General features: G+C 34.2%; 1 protein-coding gene across 4 annotated transcripts in view; it reads right to left on the bottom strand.

Moving 5' to 3' along the window:
• CNTN1 (contactin 1) overlaps positions 1-19,979 on the bottom strand; it is a 393,997-nt gene that overhangs the window by 109,174 nt on the left and 264,844 nt on the right. For all 4 annotated transcript variants that reach the window (XM_025403303.1, XM_025403305.1, XM_025403304.1 and 1 more), the window contains exons 13-14: positions 16,720-16,847; positions 16,262-16,437 (exon numbers count right to left, since the gene is read on the bottom strand). In XM_025403303.1, coding sequence (XP_025259088.1) covers positions 16,262-16,437; positions 16,720-16,847 — 304 coding nt within the window. The remainder of the gene's footprint in view (positions 1-16,261; positions 16,438-16,719; positions 16,848-19,979) is intronic.

The following is a 19,979-nucleotide window of genomic DNA, read 5'->3' as shown; positions in this document are numbered from 1 at the left end:
ATTTATTTATTTATTTATTTATTTATTTATTTATTTATTTATGTCATACCAAGGAGCTCCAGACTAGAAATTCAGCACTTTCTCTATTTTATCATAAAACCAAATAGCATGAAGTGTTATCTAGTAAAGTGAGTTTACTGAACAATTGAAGGAGCTGGAACTGGTTATATCAAAAACAAGTAGGGCAAATCAACCTTGAAAAGTATCATCCACTGCATACTTCTGTTTTTAAAAGTCCTGTTGGCCGTAAATTTATTGGGAATTTCCCAGTGACCTTCACCTCTCCCAGTGCTCTGCCATCTTGTTGGCAGCCACTCCTACTACCAATCTCTTATTTCTCTCTTCTCTTCTTTCTCTTGTAAATAAATAATTCTTATTTTCTCATATTAAGCTCTTTGATTGTTTAATTTTTGCTTGGATTCTGACAATATCTATTCGGTTTTTAGTTTTTCCATTTCTTCATTTCTTACTCTTCAATCAGTTCTCATCTGAGTCCCACTGCTTCAACTCGTCTTATTTGACTTCTTGATAGCATTTGGCTTTCCTTCCCCAAATACTCATTTTTTTCTAGTCATCTGAATTTCCAGGAACTTCTAGGACATTCTTAACCCCTCCCTTTCTTCAACTTTCTTATAAACCCATCATAAATTATTGAATTTATCCATTCTTTCCATCACAACTGCCTCTTATCCAAACTCCCCACATCTCTCACCTGAACCCCTACATCTTATTTGATCACTACTTCTACCACTGTTCCACCCTATTATTTTCTCTATTGGTTACCTAGAATAACCTTTTAAAAATGCAGGTAGGCCCAACTCACTTGTTTCCATAAAAGCAGATAAACTGAAACCTTTAAAATTTCCCTTTCCTGGGACAAAAGCCATAGCATTATTGTAGCCAACTGGATTCCATTCTCTAGGCTCTATCTGATGCTCCAGCTCAGCTAGTGTGCCATCTCACTCACACTCTGCTCTCCAGGAAGAACATTCTCTTTTTAGGACTGCAAATGCATCTTGTTCTCTTCAATCTCTGGTTCACCACATTGTCTTGTCTTTTGGAATTGTGATTCATACCCCTCATAACCTCAATACCCTCTCCCGTATCACCTTCACCTCTACCCAATACCAGTTCAAATCATTTTCTCCAGCAAGCCTTTACCTTTTCTGTGGACTAGGCAGGTCCCCTTTCTGTATTTCATTACACTACCATGAAACTTATGTCATATTACATATCTTAAATGCAGTTTAAACACTTGTGTGATTATGTGGTTGAAGTTGGTCTCCCTGGCCGACTGTAAATTTGATGTGAGGAAATACGTCTGTTTTATTTAGCAGACATGTTGTATCCCTGTGTTGTATATGTATACAGCTGCATGTGCTGTCTTCTCAAGTCCAGCACAGTGCCAAGCAAATAATCACACTAAATATATCTTGTTTGAATGAACTTGTCAAATTGTCTAGAATTTTGGTATCTGCTCTTAAGATAATATGTATTCACCTCTTTTCAGCTACATTCAGAATTATGTTAGCAAGTACATATAACCAATGACAGTGACAGCATATACTAAACACATAATGAGGCTTTTCTTGTGTGAGAGTGAAGTACACACACCTTCAACCTCCACAGATTACCCCTGCACCTAACTCCTGAGCCCCAGCCACGGTGAATAGGATATACTTTGCTATGTGCTCTCACAGCCAACTTTTGCATATATCACTTGCATGGCCTGGATTGCCCCACCTCCCACTTCCATTAATTGGCTATGAACGTTCAACCCACATTTTGGATACCCCTCCCATTTCTGAAATTGTAAGGCTGGATTAGTTACTGCCCTTTGTACATTTTCATTGTAACTATTCCCTTCTACTGTAATCATGTCACTGTTGATTTCTTCCACTAGACTGTAATTCCTTAAGGAAAGAACCAGGTCTTATTCATTATTACATACTAAGTACTTAATGTAATATCTGACATATAATAGAATTCAACAAATAAATATTGAATAGATACATTAAAATAATCTAAAGTGTTTTTATTAAATAGACATCCTTTTAGTAATTTCAAATGTTTTTTTCAGGTATGAGAATGATAATGTTATAAGATAAAATAACTGACTTGAGAAAAACTATTGCTATCCATATCTATGAGATAAACTACTAGGAATGATATATTTCAAATATCTATACACTAATTTCATAAGAAAATGTTATTGGGAAGACGTGAAAATTTATAGAGAAAACAATATCACTAATATACAAGAAAACTGAACATCTAACCTTTCCAACCCCTAGTGTAGTAAAGAATTTGGCCTTGCCCAAAGAGAGGTCTTGCCATTGCCCTCAGCTTCTAGAAAGTAATCTCCATAATGCCTTTCTTTGCTTGGGAGGTCTTGGGTCATACAGGATAGTCCAATCATATGATTTAGAGTATGGGTTAGCCACACCTGTATAGTCTTCAAGCTGGGTCTGGTCATAGGGTAGGAGTTGGGTCATACTGGAAAATCCAACCTTGTGATTTAGGGCATGAGTTAATTACACCTGTAGAGTCTTAGAGAAGGGCCTGGTCATGCCACAAATAGGACATTTTGACTTAGAGTAGGGGATTTGATTCATGTGGTATCAGTCAACCCAGAGACTGAGATTAACCATGTGAGCAATGAGTCCATCAATCATGTCTAGTTGATGAATTCCCCCCAAAACCTCTGGACAGAAAGGCTCAGTAAGCTTTGCTGGTTGGCACTTCAAACACACTGCCACATGTCAGAGCAGTCAGAGTAATGCATTTTAACAGCACGGGGAGAAGACAATAGAAGCTCTGTGTTTTGTACTTCCACTCTGCCCTGTGTGCTTTTTCCTCTGGCTAGTTTTAATTTGTATCCTTTTCCTATAAGAAGCTGTACCCGCTTGTATAATAGCTTTAAGTGAGTTCTGTGAATCACTTCTAGCGAAGCATGGAAACTGAGGGTGGTTTTTACAACCCCTTGAACTTGCAGTTGGTGTCAGAAGTGAGGGTGGTTTTGAGGACTGTGCCCAACTTTGCAGCTGGCCTAACTTCTTATACAATACTAAATAGAATTCATCTAACAAAGGAGGTAAAATATGTTATTTTATTACTTATAGTTATATTTAAATTTTTTTGAGGTAAGCAGAGAGTAAGACTCATATATAGAGAAAGTAAATATGAGGTTTTCTTGAAGTATCATAAAAGTTAATTGACATATATGTCTAAGTATTTTTTTACTAGGAAAAGTAAAATATAAAATAATTATGGTAAAATAAAATAAACATTATATGTTTGTTAAATAGACTGTTTTGATGTATCTTGACATCCTTAATTGAAATGCACTTGATACTAAATATTCAATAATATAAATGTATTAAGTAAAATCTTTCAACTATTATGACACAACATAATAGTAATATTTGGAAAGAATAATGTCTGCATATAAGTAAAAAGCACTTTTTTTGTATTTATTCATTAAATGATCTCAGTACTTTGGTTGCTTTGGTGTCTAATTGAAAGATAATCCTATTACTAAACTCCCACTCTTTCAATGAGTCATGTCATTAGATTTGAATTTTCAAAACAATCACCTTAGCAATTTAAAATGTTTCTTCATTCAACTTTACAACAAAAAATTGAGGGCAGAAAGTAATATAAAAATAAACATACTGTGGTATCATAATTGCCCTTTTAAAAATATTTATGTGATGTATCTAATCTTCTTTCTTTCTTAATGAAATTGCTATCTTTTTTCCCTAAACTCTCTTTGAAACATGGTGCTGTTTATACATTTGGTTATTTTATTCTGATAGGAATAATGTGGTCATTCTTCTTATACTGTCACATGTAATAAAAAGCACAAACTATTTTATATCCCAAAATACATGATGCTAAATTTATATTTATTAATTTTCACACTAAACTCTTTTATGACTTTTAATTAAACTACTTTAAAAGTTTAACGTTAAACTTGTTTGAAAATTAACTCTTATTGATAAGCCCACTTGCATAAAACAGTAAGAAGCAACTGTAATGTTTATTCTCACTGGTTCTACATTTGGTGAACATGTAGCAATAAAACTTCTCAGACGGAAAGAAGAAAAAATATAAAGTATCATTCCCAATATAGTTGTGTATGTATGAAAGCACCCCTAAAGTTTTTATAAATACTACTAGCACTTTCCATACCTCAGGAGAAGTTGAGGTTCTCAGTGGTTGGCAGAACGCTTACAAAGCAAGTAAAGATCATGGGCCTCAGCACATTCTAGCCACAAATTAGATATGAATGCTCACTATATTTTTACTAAAAGCCACAGCTTGGCTCAATTACAAAATTCTTCCCTTCATATGAGGAGAGTTGAATCACATACTGGAAATTGTGATAGCAAAGCTCAGGGATGTTCCAAAGTGTATATGTGGTTGACCACTTAGAAGTTTCTCAAGTTTAAATCAAAAGACTTCCAACATCTAAATACCCAGCCCTTCCTTCACCTTCCCCCATAAACTAACTGCAAAATCATTTCTTCAATGTAAATGAGTCTCAATGATTATGTTGTATTAACAAATTGAATTAATCCTAGTGAACAAAGAAAGATTCTATATGGTACAGAAAAGGTCTAGATAAAACTTAGAGCTCATAATTGTCACTTAAATAATTCGTTCCATTCAAGTTCAGAGTAAAGAGATATAGAAGTTTGGATAGAAGTGCATCCTTTAAAGAATATGTTTTATAAACATAAAAATTATTAAATATGTCTGATATATGCTATATCCATGAAACAAAACTTTTCTTTTTACTTTTGGCTTGTTAGAGAAAGCAAAAATAATATAGCAAATATGTCATATCCAACTGCAAACATTACCACCACCACCACCACCACCACCAACTCTACTAATAGCAGATATTTAGTTAGGGTTAACTAGGTGTCAAAGGTTGTTATAAATATACATGTGAACTGACTTACTCTTAATAACAACCCTATGAGATACATCGCTGTATTTTACAGAAGAAGACACAAAACTACTATAACTATAGCCACTAGTATTACTAGTATCGCTATTAATACTACTAAAACTGCTACTATTACTATTAAAATGGCTACTATAACTTCTACTATTGTTACTGCCACTACTGATACTACTACTGAACTCCTACTATTACCAAATCGAATTTATTGAATGTTTTAAAATGTCTAGCAATGTGCTAGCTACTTTACATACATTTTCTTATTCAATTTCTATAATTATATTTATAATTTCATAGCCCTAAAAATGAAACTAAGACTATCTCCTTTTCAATTCTGAGTTCTAGAAGTAATACTCCCCAAGGATTTACTATTAGTATTCCCATTTCAGAAACAAGGACCTTGAGATTTTACATTAAACTGTTTGTGGAAGGCTCCATAGGTAATATATAGCCCTAATTTCACCAGGTCAAGCTGTTTCCAAGGTAGTGCTTAATAGATTAGATAACTGGATTTAGGTTCACTAGTTTGGTAAGTAGATGTGGTGCTTATTCATATATGATATGTTATTATTTTACTTATTATTTTTTTCTATTTAAATTTTCAAACATAAGTAAAAATAATAGTACTATCACCATCTATAAACCAGGCAACTAGATTTAACAACTGTAAACTTTTTGCCATATTTGCCTTATCTAATTGTCTAGCTAACCAGCTCTATATTTACTTCTCTCTGTCCACTATCTGTCTTTCCGTCTAGGGCTGAACTCTTGAAAAATAAATTCCAGATATTAGGATATCAGTACTCAACTCATCAACTCATCAGCAATTTCTAAAGACACTAGCTTGAATCTCAAAAAATTGAGGTCATTCTCTCACATAATCACAAAACCATTTTCCTTTTCTTCTTCTTTTTTTTTTTTTTTTAAATTTTGAGACAGAGTCTCACTCTGTCACCTAGGCTGGAGTGCAGTGGCACAATCTCGGCTCACTGCAAACTCTACCTCCTGGGATCAAGTGATTCTCATGACTCAGCCCCTCAAGTAGCTGGGATTACAGGCGTGCACCACCACCCTAGGCTAATTTTTGTATGCAAAACCATTTTCACACATGACATAATTAACAGTAATTCTCTAATGTTATCTAGGTTTTGTTAGTGTTATTTGAAGTAATTCATCAATATTGAGTCAAAAAAATAAACAAAATGACAAAACAACTTTTTTAAAGTGAAGTGATGTCATTGGATATACAAAAAATAAGGTAAGTTGTCCAGGATAATTTCTAAGACTACTAAGATAATTACTAAGAGTGAGTTTGCATATATATTAAGAGTAGAAGTGTTGAAAATCTCTAAATTTGGCTATTTTTGTATGGAATAAACAATGAGAGTGACACCTGAAGAGTCCAATTTTGATCAGGTGGCCATTTTAAATGAAAACTCAAAAGACCATTTTCTTTGCGGTTTCTCCTAAGCATTTTGAATGATGGGACAAAAAGATCAATGCCTTTGATTTGGATCCTATGTTTTAGAGTTGAAATACAACTCATATATCATTATATGGTTTTCAAATTGGTTCCCATTAGCTTTAGAGTTCTAAAAGTCTTCTTGGACCACTTTGTAGAAAAAAGTGATTAGAATGGGCATTTTGGAGATAAGAGGAAGTGAGAGACCCTGTGGATAAGGGTCTTGGCTATGTAGTATGCTCCACAGACACACAAATACACACAGACACACACGCACACACACAATTTCATCTTCAGAGCAATCTCATTTTCATCTTTTGTTTATATGCTGAGGTTCTGATTTGAATTGTCTTTCCAAAAAGCATTTTGCTGCTAAAAACCTTTTTTTACTGTTGATTTTGGAAACTTTTGATGTAGCCCAAACTCTTCATGTGACAGAGGAGAAGCCTGAGGCTCAGAGTGACTGTTTTGCCCAGTGTCATATAACTCGTCAGTGGCAAAACCGGAGCAAATGTCCAAATCTTTAGATCATGCTCTGTTCTTAAGCACAAAGTGAAAAAATTAGATAGTTTTTTAGGACTGCAACCGCTAATAACAAAGTAGCATATTTCTAGTATGCTGTAAATAAAACATCAAACACCATGTAAACTCATAAAATGTTTAAGACACCAACATTTTACAGGTTTATTTATCCCTCTTTTTTATTGTCTGTTTTACAAGCAAAAAAAGCCAGAATAAGCAATGTGGAGGTGCTTAAATATGTGTGGAGTTCTATGTAAAAGATGTGTCCTTAAATTTTGATAAATTTTGGCAGATCCCTCAAAGCCTATATGTATATATTTTATATTATATAACATATAATATATGCTTTATATATAATATATAATGTATAATATATATTTTATATATATATTATATATATGCTTAATTCCATTCACCTCACATTCTTATCAACAAATGCTTAGTAAGGACTATGAGAAGCTAGGCTAGACAGTGACATCAGCTAACATGGTCTATGCATGGGAAGTGTGATGATCTTAAAAGAAGCTAGCCCAACTAAAAAAACACCCAGGAACTGGGATGCAAGGCTGGTTCAACATTCGCAAATCAATAAACATAATCCAGCATATAAACAGAACCAAAGACAAGAACCACATGATTATCTCAATAGATGCAGAAAAGGCTTTTGACAAAATTCAACAGCCCTTCATGCTAAAAACGCTCAATAAATTCGGTATTGATGGAACGTACCTGAAAATAATAAGAGCTATTTATGACAAACTGACAGCCAATATCATACTGAATGGGCAAAAACTGGAAAAATTCCCTTTGAAAACTGGCACAAGACAGGGATGCCCTCTCTCACCACTCCTATTCAACATAGTGTTGGAAGTTCTGGCTAGGACAATTAGGCAAGAGAAAGAAATCAAGGGTATTCAGTTAGGAAAAGAGGTCAAATTGTCCCTGTTTGCAGATGACATGATTGTATATTTAGAAAACCCCATTGTCTCAGTCCAAAATCTCCTTAAGCTGATAAGCAACTTCAGCAAAGTCTCAGGATACAAAATCAATGTCCAAAAATCACAAGCATTCTTATACACCAGTAACAGACAAACAAAGAGCCAAATCATGAATGAACTCCCATTTACAACAGCTTCAAAGAGAATAAAATACCTAGGAATCCAACTTACAAGGGATGTAAAGGACCTCTTCAAGGAGAACTACAAACCACTGCTCAGTGAAGTAAAAGAGGACACAAACAAATGGAATAACATACCATACTCATGGATAGGAATAATCAATATTGTGAAAATGGCCATAATGCCCAAGGTAATTTATAGATTCAATGTCATCCCCATTAAGCTACCAATGACTTTCTTCACAGAATTGGAAAAAACTGCTTTAAAGTTCATATGGGAACAAAAAAGAGCCCACATTGCCAAGACAATCCTAAGTCAAAAGAACAAAGCTGGAAGCATCACGCTACCTGACTTCAAACTATACTACAAGGCTACAGTAACCAAAACAGCATAGTACTGGTACCAAAACAGAGATACAGACCAATGGAACAGAACAGAGTCCTCAGAAATAATACCACACATCTACAGCCATCTGATCTTTGACAAACCTGAGAGAAACGAGAAATGGGGAAAGGATTCCCTATTTAATAAATGGTGCTGGGAAAATTGGCTAGCCATAAGTAGAAAGCTGAAACTGGATCCTTTCCTTACTCCTTATATGAAAATTAATTCAAGATGGATTAGAGACTTAAATGTTAGACCTAATACCATAAAAATCCTAGAGGAAAACCTAGGTAGTACCATTCAGGACATAGGCATGGGCAAAGACTTCATGTCTAAAACACCAAAAGCAGCGGCAGCAAAAGCCAAAATTGACAAATGGGATCTCATTAAGCTAAAGAGCTTCTGCACAGCAAAAGAAACTACCATCAGAGTGAACAGGCAACCTACAGAATGGGAGAAAATTTTTGCAATCTACTCATCTGACAAAGGGCTAATATCCAGAACCTACAAAGAACTCAAACAAATTTACAAGAAAAAAACAAACAACCCCATCAAAAAGTGGGCAAAGGATATGAACAGACATTTCTCAAAAGAAGACATTCATACAGCCAACAGACACATGAAAAAATGCTCATCATCACTGGCCATCAGAGAAATGCAAATCAAAACCACAATGAGATACCATCTCACACCAGTTAGAATGGCGATCATTAAAAAGTCAGGAAACAACAAGTGCTGGAGAGGATGTGGAGAAATAGGAACACTTTTACACTGTTGGTGGGATTGTAAACTAGTTCAACCATTATGGAAAACAGTATGGCGATTCCTCAAGGATCTAGAACTAGATGTACCATATGACCCAGCCATCCCATTACTGGGTATATACCCAAAGGATTATAAATTATGCTGCTATAAAGACACATGCACACGTATGTTTATTGCAGCACTATTCACAATAGCAAAGACTTGGAATCAACCCAAATGTCCATCAGTGACAGATTGGATTAAGAAAATGTGGCATAAAAAAAAAAAAAAAAAAAAAAAAAAAAAAAAAAAAAAAAAAAAAAACAGGAAGGGGAACATCACACACCGGGGCCGATCAAGGGGAACAGCAAAGACCGAGGCATAGCAGTGGGAGTTATACCTGATGTAAATGACGAGTTGATGGGTGCAGCACACCAACATGGCACAGGTATACATATGTAACAAACCTGCACGTTATGCACATGTACCCTACAACTTAAAATATAATAATAATAAATTTAAAAAAAAATAAAAATTTAAAAAAAAAAAAAAAAAAAAAACACCCAGGAACATAGATACCTTCCTTCGTTTACCACTGGAAAGTAGCAAATAAAATACAGCAGTTAGGTATCAGTATAGGTTTATTAAGGTAGTAAAAAATAGATCAGAAAAGTTATATATTCATACAGAATAAAGTACAATCTAATTATCTATCTCCTTTCAAACTAATTACTGATAAGGAAAATAGAGCAATTTGACATGGGCCGAATGCTTTTGTATCTTTTGTGGTCACAAGACTATGCCAGAAGCCTGTACTTTTTTTTTTTTTTTTAATGTATTTCTCCTTCTTTTCCACTGCTCATCAAAATTTAAGAGTCTTAAATTCAAGAAGCACATATCCACTATCCTCTACTACTTAAACTATTTTGGATATACATTTTAAAAATTTTAGTTTATTTTTATTTGTGTCCCCAATACTCTCAGATGCTCAAAACAACAACATCTCTTTGTTTCCAATACATCATGCTTAAAACCTTGCGGTGGCCAGTCCCAGTATTGCTAAGTCTCTTCTTCAATATCTTTCTTGAGGACATTTCTCAATCTTGGTTCTATTGATAACTTGGGCCAGATAATATTCTGTTTTTGGACTCTGTGTTGTGCATTATAGGATATTTAACAGCTAAACAGATACCTAAAATACCCACCCCCCAACACACACACACACATACACCTCTCTACAGTTGTGATAACCAAAAATATTTCCACACGGGACCAAAGTTACAAAGCTTCAGGGCTTCCACGATCTCCCTGTGGCTGCCTAGTCTCCTTCTCTGATTTTTTTCGGCTCAAATCTGATTCTGACCAAGGATCATTGCCCAACTGTCCTTGTTTTCTGCCACATAATTCTGGATAATCTTAACCTTCTTGTTCAACAGTGAATAGAGGCTGGGCATGGTGGCTCATGCCTGTAACCCCAGTGCTTTGAGAGGCCGAGGTGGGTGGATCACCCGAGGTCAGGAATTCGAGACCAGCCTGGCCAAGATGGTGAAACCCCGTCTCTACTAAAAATACAAAAAATTGGCCAGGCATGGTGGTGGGTGCCTGTAATCCCAGCTACTTGGGGGGCTCAGGCCAGAGTATTACTTGAACCCAGGAGGCAGAGGTTGCAATAAGCCGAGATCGCGCCATTACACTCCAGCCTGGGCAACAAGAGCTAACCTCTGTCTCAAAATAAAATAAAAACCCACAAAAACAACAGCAACAACAAAAATAGTGAATAGAGACAAATATTTTAAAAATAACAAACTGACTTCTGTTTTATCATTTTTCCTCTCCTTTTTGCTTGTCTTGCAGAAACAATTTCTGCACAAGATCACAGCATGATCTAGTTTTAAATACATATTTCTAAAATCTAAAGACCTTTTTTGATATGTTTAATAAAATTTTTCTTTAAAAAAGGAAAATAACCTTTGGGTAAGAAATCTTCTCTCTTGAGTGGTATTGCCTATGCACTCAGAAAAAATGCATACACACATACCTGCAAATGCACACCCAGTGTAACTATCTACAGGGGATCAATAGGAATTGCCAGGAACTTTATAGTTAGACCACTTGAAACTGTGTAGACATGACTTACAGTGTATTGCAAAGGTGGCTAACAGTGAAGGGAGAATGAAGTAATTTGGGCAATATGGTGAGCATACAAGGTTCATTAAACCAGATTAGAGAATAAAATATGTGAGTTGAACAGTACTGTCTTGTAGAACGTCAAACACTTAGGGGAGAATTATTTCACAGACGTGAACATTAACCAAAAGATGAAGAATCGAAGTGGTGGAGATTACAGGGTTGGCAGTCAGGCCACCTGGCTTCAAATCATGTTAGCCACTAGTGACTTGTATGATTACATGGGACTCAATTTTTCTAATGCTCACTTTCCTCACTTTGGAAACTGAGAAAATCACAATAATACGCACTCCACAGAGGATTTCTGTGAAGATCAACTGAGAAATATGTGAAAAACATTTAACCCAATTCTGACTAAACAGTAAGCCCACAATAAATGGTAACTATTATTACCTCTTCACCGCCCTCAGCAATGAAATACCCAGTTTTTTGTTTTTTTTTTTTTTGGTCTCAGTCTAAGTATCCAGCACAGCAAGTAGTGCAAGTATTAAATTGTGAAAAATGAGATCTGTGGCTCAAAAAAAAAAATCCCAAAACAAAAACTAGCAAAAGCTTCTAGAATTTCCAGTTGGGGATGATTGCTCTATTATAGAAAGTATTAATAATCACTTATATACCAGATCCTGTGCCAAGTCTTTATATGCACTCTTTCATGAAGTAACTAGTTTTGTAAACTCAATGAAGTAACCTGAATGAAGTAAGTGAATGATTAATCATGTTTTACAGAGGGAAATTCGGTGGCTTAGAGAATTTTAATCCCTGGATCAGGGTCACCAAATAAGAGGTGAGAAAATGAAGCCTAAAGCCCAGGTTGGTTTGTGACAGAATTTCTGAACAATTCAAATGATATTTATGAATTCATAAAAGACAGGCAATAATGTCCCACAGTATTACAATTTTAACATGTATTTGTAATAAGAGTAATATATATGTGTGTGTGTGTGTGTGTGTGTATGCATATATATATACGAATGAAATAGTGACAATCTCCAGAACTGGAAATTTTTAGAAACTCATGTAATAAAGATAATGACTCTAAGCAGCTAATGTTGTTAATGACCCAAAATGAATGTCAAAAATTGAGGGCTACTGAAAAATTCTACAGGTTAGGTGCCACCTTGAAAGAAGAATAAAATGAGATATTTAAAATTTGTAATTTTGATAGATTGTCTTAAGTCTTCTCTGGAACAAGAAAAGTCATAAATTAAATGATAAATAAAATGGCTCTGCCGTTTGTATTTACTCTAAGGGATTAAGTAGCCATTGAATTAGAAAGCCAAAACAGGAGCCACTTTATAACTGGACTTGAAAAATTTATGATCATTTGCAATATAACATCAACAAAATAAAATAATGGCAGATAAACTGTTTTAATATCTTATTGTATCAAAACCTCACATTTATTAAATTTCTGCTTCGAGCTTGTACTTTTAACACCCCCCATGTATAAGTTCAAGTTCCAGTGGAACATCTGACAATTATTACATATTAATATACTCAGGAAAATTTTAGATGTTTAAATCCTTAGTGTTTTTCTATAATCAGTACTAGGTGTGCATTTACTGCGTTAAAATTGAAAGTTACATTAAAAAACAAATTAATCCTAAAGAGTTTTACATAAAGTAGGATCACTAAATACAAAGACAGTGTAATTTTTGCTTTTGTGGTGTTCCTATTAAACTCTTAAAAGAAACATACGGCCGGGCGCGGTGGCTCAAGCCTGTAATCCCAGCACTTTGGGAGGCCGAGACGGGTGGATCACGAGGTCAGGAGATCGAGACCATCCTGGCTAACACGGTGAAGCCCCGTCTCTACTAAAAAATACAAAAAACTAGCCGGGCGCTGTGACGGGCGCCTGTAGTCCCAGCTACTCGTGAGGCTGAGGCAGGAGAATGGCTTAAACCCGGGAGGCGGAGCTTGCAGTGAGCTGAGATCCGGCCACTGCACTCCAGCCTGGGCCACAGATCGAGACTCCGTCTCAAAAAAAAAAAAAAAAAAAGAAATATACATCTTTAAAAATGTATAGTTACATTTTTCCTAATAATTACATAACTTTAATTAGAAAAAGTATAAAGAAAACTTTTTAAAATCACCTATAATCTCACAATTTATTAATAAGTATGAGCAGATGCATTTGTTTAATTTCATGAAGGAAACGAAAGTCCCAAATTACACCAGACTGTGAAATTTGAATCCTTATACAATGTTGCCCCTTAGTGGTTTAAATCAAGAATAGCAAGCTAAAATCAGTGCATACTTGATTAACTTCAATTTATTGAAACTAAATTGGAAAACAAAAACTTAGGTTCTTGAAATAAAAAGTTTAAAATTTGATTTCCCTATTCTTTTTTATTATTAGTCAGAACATCCTGTATTAATTTTTAGCAATGAAAATTGTTAAAACATGTTAATTACATCGGTTTTGTTAACTGTAATAGCTACCAAATAAACATTTACATCTGAATCTTAAACTCTCAGGGTATCATTGGTTTATTTTGGGCTGGTGTCTGTGTCTATTTCAGTGTTTTATTTACCCTAGTGCCTACAAATGTGTCTGCTTATAGCATGTGCTTAGTACGTATTCTTAATGAACAAATGCTATTCAATTGTTGAAATATTGGGAGAACTACCTAAAACACCAAATCATTATTTAAGAAACATATATATATATATACACACTAAGCTTTTGATAGGAGGAGCCACTTATTTTGACAATGATCTATTAACAGTCCTAGAAGCAATTACTAGCTTCCAGGACTCTCTTCTAAAAGGAGGATCACATATTTATAGTGTTTTTACTTAAATTTTGCATGGCATATTGAGCAGTGAAGTTTAACTTTCTAGTTTGCCTTAAAGGAGAAGGAAGGTGCCAGGGAAAGCTTCATTAGTCTTGTGTTGGTTTGAAAGACAGAATTCAGTTTAACTATTTATTTTAAAATGATTCTTATCCGGGCTTTTTAAAAATCGAGATAATTGAATGCTTCTGTCCATCTACAAAGTGCTAAACATGTGCATTTGATATTCTGATTCAATTAAGATGCATATCTAGCCAGCTGAGTAGGTTTGCTCCCACGGTCAGATCATGATTTGATGGAATGAACTGAAACCTGAGCGGGTGAGTCCTGAGATTGGGCCTGCGGTCAGGACTCTACTCTGGTTTAGCTGAGGGGGCAACTACGTGAATCTCTGCAGCTATCATCTGAAAAGGGAGAACGTGCAGTAAGTGGCCATAAGGTCATTTACATTTTTATGGTCTAATTTATTATTTATTTCCTAATTAGTATTCCAGTTATTTCTTTGTTTTACTGTTTTTTGTTTTTTTAAGTGACTGGGCTCCATTTTTCTTTCTCTTTAAATTCCTTTTTATCGTTTTCTTTTTGCAGTCGTTATTTACATCTAACAGCACAATGTAACTAGTATGTTAAAGAATATAAATTAGCTCTAAATACGAAATTTCAGTTTAATGAGGGCAATTTTTGTCTGCAAATTTATTTACATAGACTTCATTGCAGCTATTAGTTACTACTTTATAAACTATAGTTGTGGAACTTCTAGACTTTACTTTTGAAATTATTCAATTTATAACACCAAAGATAATTCTTTCAAATTCAGAAGGCTACTTTTTGTGAAAGTAAGATCCCTGTTTAGCTCACTTTTTTCCCTTAAAATGAGTAAAACCCGAGTTGTATTTACTTTTCTTGCAAAATAAAATACAATTTAAATAAAGTATTGGAGATTTTGGTGCCAATTTGACTAATTTTGGGCATATGCAAAATAGTTTCAGATCTATAAGGAAAATATATTACCTGGTATAATGTCAAAATACAAAATTTACAGTTCCCTGCCAATTCACAACTGTTATTCTTTAAAATATAATTTTGGTTCAGAAACTGAAAGAGGATTGGTAGGTGTACACTAGAGGTGTACAGTTGTAGCTAGATCAGTTAAATTAAAACTCCTCTAAAGCTAAAAACATAGCTGGACAATATGAACGCATAATACGATAGTGTGTACATATCAATCTTCAGATTTTATGGGACTTAAACAATCTTAAATGTCCTACTAAGTTCATTCGTGCTTCTTTTTTATATTAGTAACTGACTTCTAAAATAAAAGTATTCTTAATTATGCCTATGTTCTAAATATGTCCTTAGTCTTCCAAATGTTTGCTTTTCTAAAGAGGCTGGTAGGGCCAGTGATTGATTTACTTTTTAAATACATTGTAACCTAGACAGCCTACCAAGACACCAAAGATGTTCCTATACAAGTTGTTTTGCATGCCTTACTTCCCAATCTTTTTCCTCTATTTTATTTCTTTCTACACCTTGACTCTCTATGTCACTATGTTTAGTTATAGGGCTTGTAGAATGTAACACTTTTTAATTCTTAAAATATAGCCATTTAATCCTTTTCAAATCATATAAACGAATTCTCCAAATTCTCCAACATACGTAATTGTGTCTTTCTTACTCTTAAATCATAACTTAAATGCCTTAAGGTCATCATTATAACAAAGATTAAGTTCTATGCTCTTCATTTAAAGTAAAAACGAAGGCACTAGAACCAAGGGCACATATATACTGACATAATACACATCAATGTAAAATTGTATTAAAATTAAGGGGGAATCATACGTAAAGCCCAATTAATATTAATTGATTGATACTTCTACCAAAATCCTCAAGGCTAGCCATTTTAGAAAGATTTAGCAGTACAACAGTTAATATAAGGAGAACCACAAAAAGCTTTCTTGCCTGCTTTTTGGTCTCATGAAAAACGAAGATCATATAAAATATGATTATAGTACTAGAACTTTCAATGCAGACATAGGAATCACTGGGGTGTTAATAAGATGAAACTTAAAACACATACCATAAAATTCCTCTGGTAATGAATATTCTCTTTGTTAAAATCGATCACATAGCCATTGAAGGACCAAACAAATGTGAGATCCAAGGCAGGATCAGAGGACGCAGCACACTGCATGGTGGCATTTTCTCCAACTGTGATATCGGCATTAATCGGGGCCAATATAATTCGCGTGGGATCTATATATTTTTAAATAGATAAGTAAAGCACAACTCAAGAAGATAGAAGACACCATATTATCTGGTATATTAAAATAATAAAAACCAATATATATTTATCTGTGCAAAATAATAAGATGTTTTCATACCCAAATTCCAAGAACAATATCATCAAGCAAGAAACTTGCCTGAAATTCTTTTGAAGAAGAAATTTATAAATACATTGACTGTTTAGATGCTTAGTGCTGAATCACATGTTTTTTTAATACATTAGAAATTAAGCACCCTCAAACATTAACTTACCTGTGATAACAAGGGTTCCAGTGCTATTAGCTTTCCCTCTGTTATTTTCTGCAAAGCATGTATAGATACCTCCATCATTCCTTGTAATATTGTTGATTTCCAAGCTACCATCTTCCCAAATGAGTATTCTAGTGAAATAAAAATACATATAATTCACAAACCTGATTTAGTAAAATACATTATGTCTTAGATTGCAAACACTAATATTTTTCAATTATTATATTCCATATAAATCATGCAACCACAGACATTTTTGTAAGTTGAAAAATTCTAGCCTTTAGTTATAATATTTTTTCTCATCATTGACAATTTGTTTTGGAAATCCACTTTCATCTTTTTCTTGAACTATTGCCATAGTCTTCTAACTGACCTTCCACTACAGGACAGGCTGAAATCAGTCATAGGCCTGAAAGAAATGAGCCCAGGTCTCCCAGAAACGTAACCTCAGGACTTCAATTCAGACTAGGAGGTGAGGACAGATTGCCATTTCCATGGCTACAGAGAAATATAAACATATTTTATTTTTAGAAACTTTAAAAAATATTTTACAACCTCCCTTAGTAACAACTTCTGGAACAAATTAATACTTAGGAAATTCTTCTTTGAACCGAAACTAAGTCTTTCATACTACACATATTTCCCTGCATGTCAGCCTCTTTCCCAGGGGATGGAGATGAAAAATTCACCAAGTTTTATTGTATAGAAACTCACACTTAGATTAAATACTGAATTGCCTGTCAGTGGATTTTTTTACTTTCTTCAAATGGATCATTTTCAAACCTAAATTATCTTTTAAAGTTTGCACAAAACATGCAAACATATATCCATTTTAAGGGCAAAATCTGATAAAAGAAAAAAAACTTATTTTTGTCTACTTTATTGATAAAAATCTTCATACAAGAAAATATCAAAATTTCCACTAATATAGTCCAGGATTTCCTTTCCTTTCTTGAACAATCCAGTCCTGACTTGAAGCTCATTTCAGAATACTTTTAGTTGTTGAAGGAGAAATGAAGTATCAAAATAATATAATGATAAAAGTAATTATTTAAGATCATGGAAGCTCTGAGAGTATTCCTCTTTCTCCAACTCTGAGGAGTGTAATTTATTCTCTGTCCCAGACGCTTACTCAGAAATCCATCACTGCGTTTATTCAAAGTCACACATTCCACAGACTGTTCTCAGCCAATGACTGATCACAGGAGAAATTTTAAACCGGGCCTGCTCCTGGAAGACAGCAAACTCCTCTGATACACATTTTTGACTGGAAGCCTCTCCAGTGGCATTACTGTACTCTCTTAGAAGTACAGTGCAGTCCACGTCATTTCAGCACAATATTTTTTCCTTCCTCCCCTCTGTCCTTCATCTGGGATCAGACCTGTATCTCAGTAAAATACTTTTCCAAGCCTCCACCAGCTTCCTCTCTATTTTCCCTCCCATGCATTGCCATTAATTAATTTCTTACATAGCTAATCTTCCTGGCGTCAGCCTCTTGGAGGACACACATTCATACAATATCAATACTAATGGGTCACGCTTTTTCTCACTAAGCTCTAGTGTAAGTCCTCAGCCAAGTTCCCACATCCCTCTCATTTAATTATTTTTCAAGAAACACAACAAAAATTATAATCAAGTAGCAGTGGAAAAAACAATCATGTTTCTTTCTTAAATCACGCTAATATTTTTAGCTTACTTAGTTTTCGACTGATCTTTACCATCTTTAAAGGGTATACAAAATTCCATGTGTCATTCATCTCATTTATACTTTCAGGTACATTTCCCTTGAGATTAAAATTATTTTTTAATAAAAATATTTAGAAAACCTGATTTTTTGTAATAATTATCCTTATTCTTAAAGCAATATAGATTAAACTCTCAAGATCGTATCCTTATTTCCAGATACTATGATATATAGATCAGGTGTTAAACAAACTAGGAACAATCTGGTCTTTAATCAATTGGTCACTTATTATTGCCAATATTGCTCCAGAATAACCTCTGGAGTAGAAAAGACTAATGGAGATCCCTTCCTATAAGTGGTTTAAATAAAAGTGACTTTAGAGCTAATAGCAATCCATTGAATTTAAATTAGCAACTAACTTAATTCTGTTAATTACAAAGAAATTCTGCTGCGGAAAGTATATCATTTGAGCCAAAAATAAAATCATAAAATGATAACCTAATTACCATTTATCAAGATACATAGCTTCTCCCAAGTATCACAGAAACCACTGTTTAGGCCACTAACCAGATACAGAAAGAACTTAGTTACGTGGAAATGGTTTTTATAATTACATTCAGAAGAATAAGATTATATTTATACTTAAAGACCAGTATTTAGTTAGTCCTTGGGTATTCTTTTTCAAAATAAACACCAAAATTTTTATGTTTAGCTTTTTATATGTATCATTTTACAATTCAAATATATTTGCATATGAATACTATATCTACTATAAAATGGTATTTACACTGAGATATTAATGGGTTAAAGTACTAAGTAAAAATTAGATTTATAGACTCTTTCATCAAGGAAATAATGCAATTTGATTTCAAAGGCTTTAAAAATATAACACAATCAAACTAAAATTTCAGGAGCTAGATCTTTCTCTTCTTTTTTTGAACACATATTGATATTTAGGAAAAACAAGTCCATGAAACATAGTTCTGCGAAATCCTTAGTTGAAGAGGTCCATGACATGGGTCGTCATCAGAATCAGAAAAAGATTTTATTATCAAGGAGGAGAACTAATGGTTTGTCCAATGCAGAATGCCCTGCCCTAGGTTGTGGAAGGAGTACGCACCTACACGTGCAGCTGCCCTTTGATCATGGTCTCCGCATTGCTCATTGTCTGAACATTAATGTCAGCAAATTGAACAAATGGACTTTTCCTTTAACAGTTCTTGTTAAAATCTTAACAATTCTTAGGTCAAACATATTAACTTTAAAAGTTAATGTGTTCAGGGAAGCCCCTGATGTCCCTGCCCTCTTCCCCCATTCCATAAACAGCTGTGCCTGTGCTCATCCTAATAAGAGGGCTGTATTGGCATATTCTCAATTCCTATCAGTGTCTTACAGCTTCAAGTTCTAGTTTGGATAACATCAATATATTTTTTCAGAAGGTCACTTTAACTTTACCAAGCTTTAGACACATCAAAATATGGATGATAATTCCCATGTTACTTTATTGGGTTACTGTGAAGAAAATAATGTATTTTCTACACTTGATTAATAATTGTCTTTCAAATGACAAAAGTCATCC

This window comes from Theropithecus gelada, chromosome 11, assembly GCF_003255815.1.
Source record: "Theropithecus gelada isolate Dixy chromosome 11, Tgel_1.0, whole genome shotgun sequence".
Lineage (NCBI taxonomy): Eukaryota > Metazoa > Chordata > Mammalia > Primates > Cercopithecidae > Theropithecus > Theropithecus gelada.
Note: the sequence above shows the minus strand (reverse complement) of the source record. Positions and strands in the feature narration are given on the sequence as shown.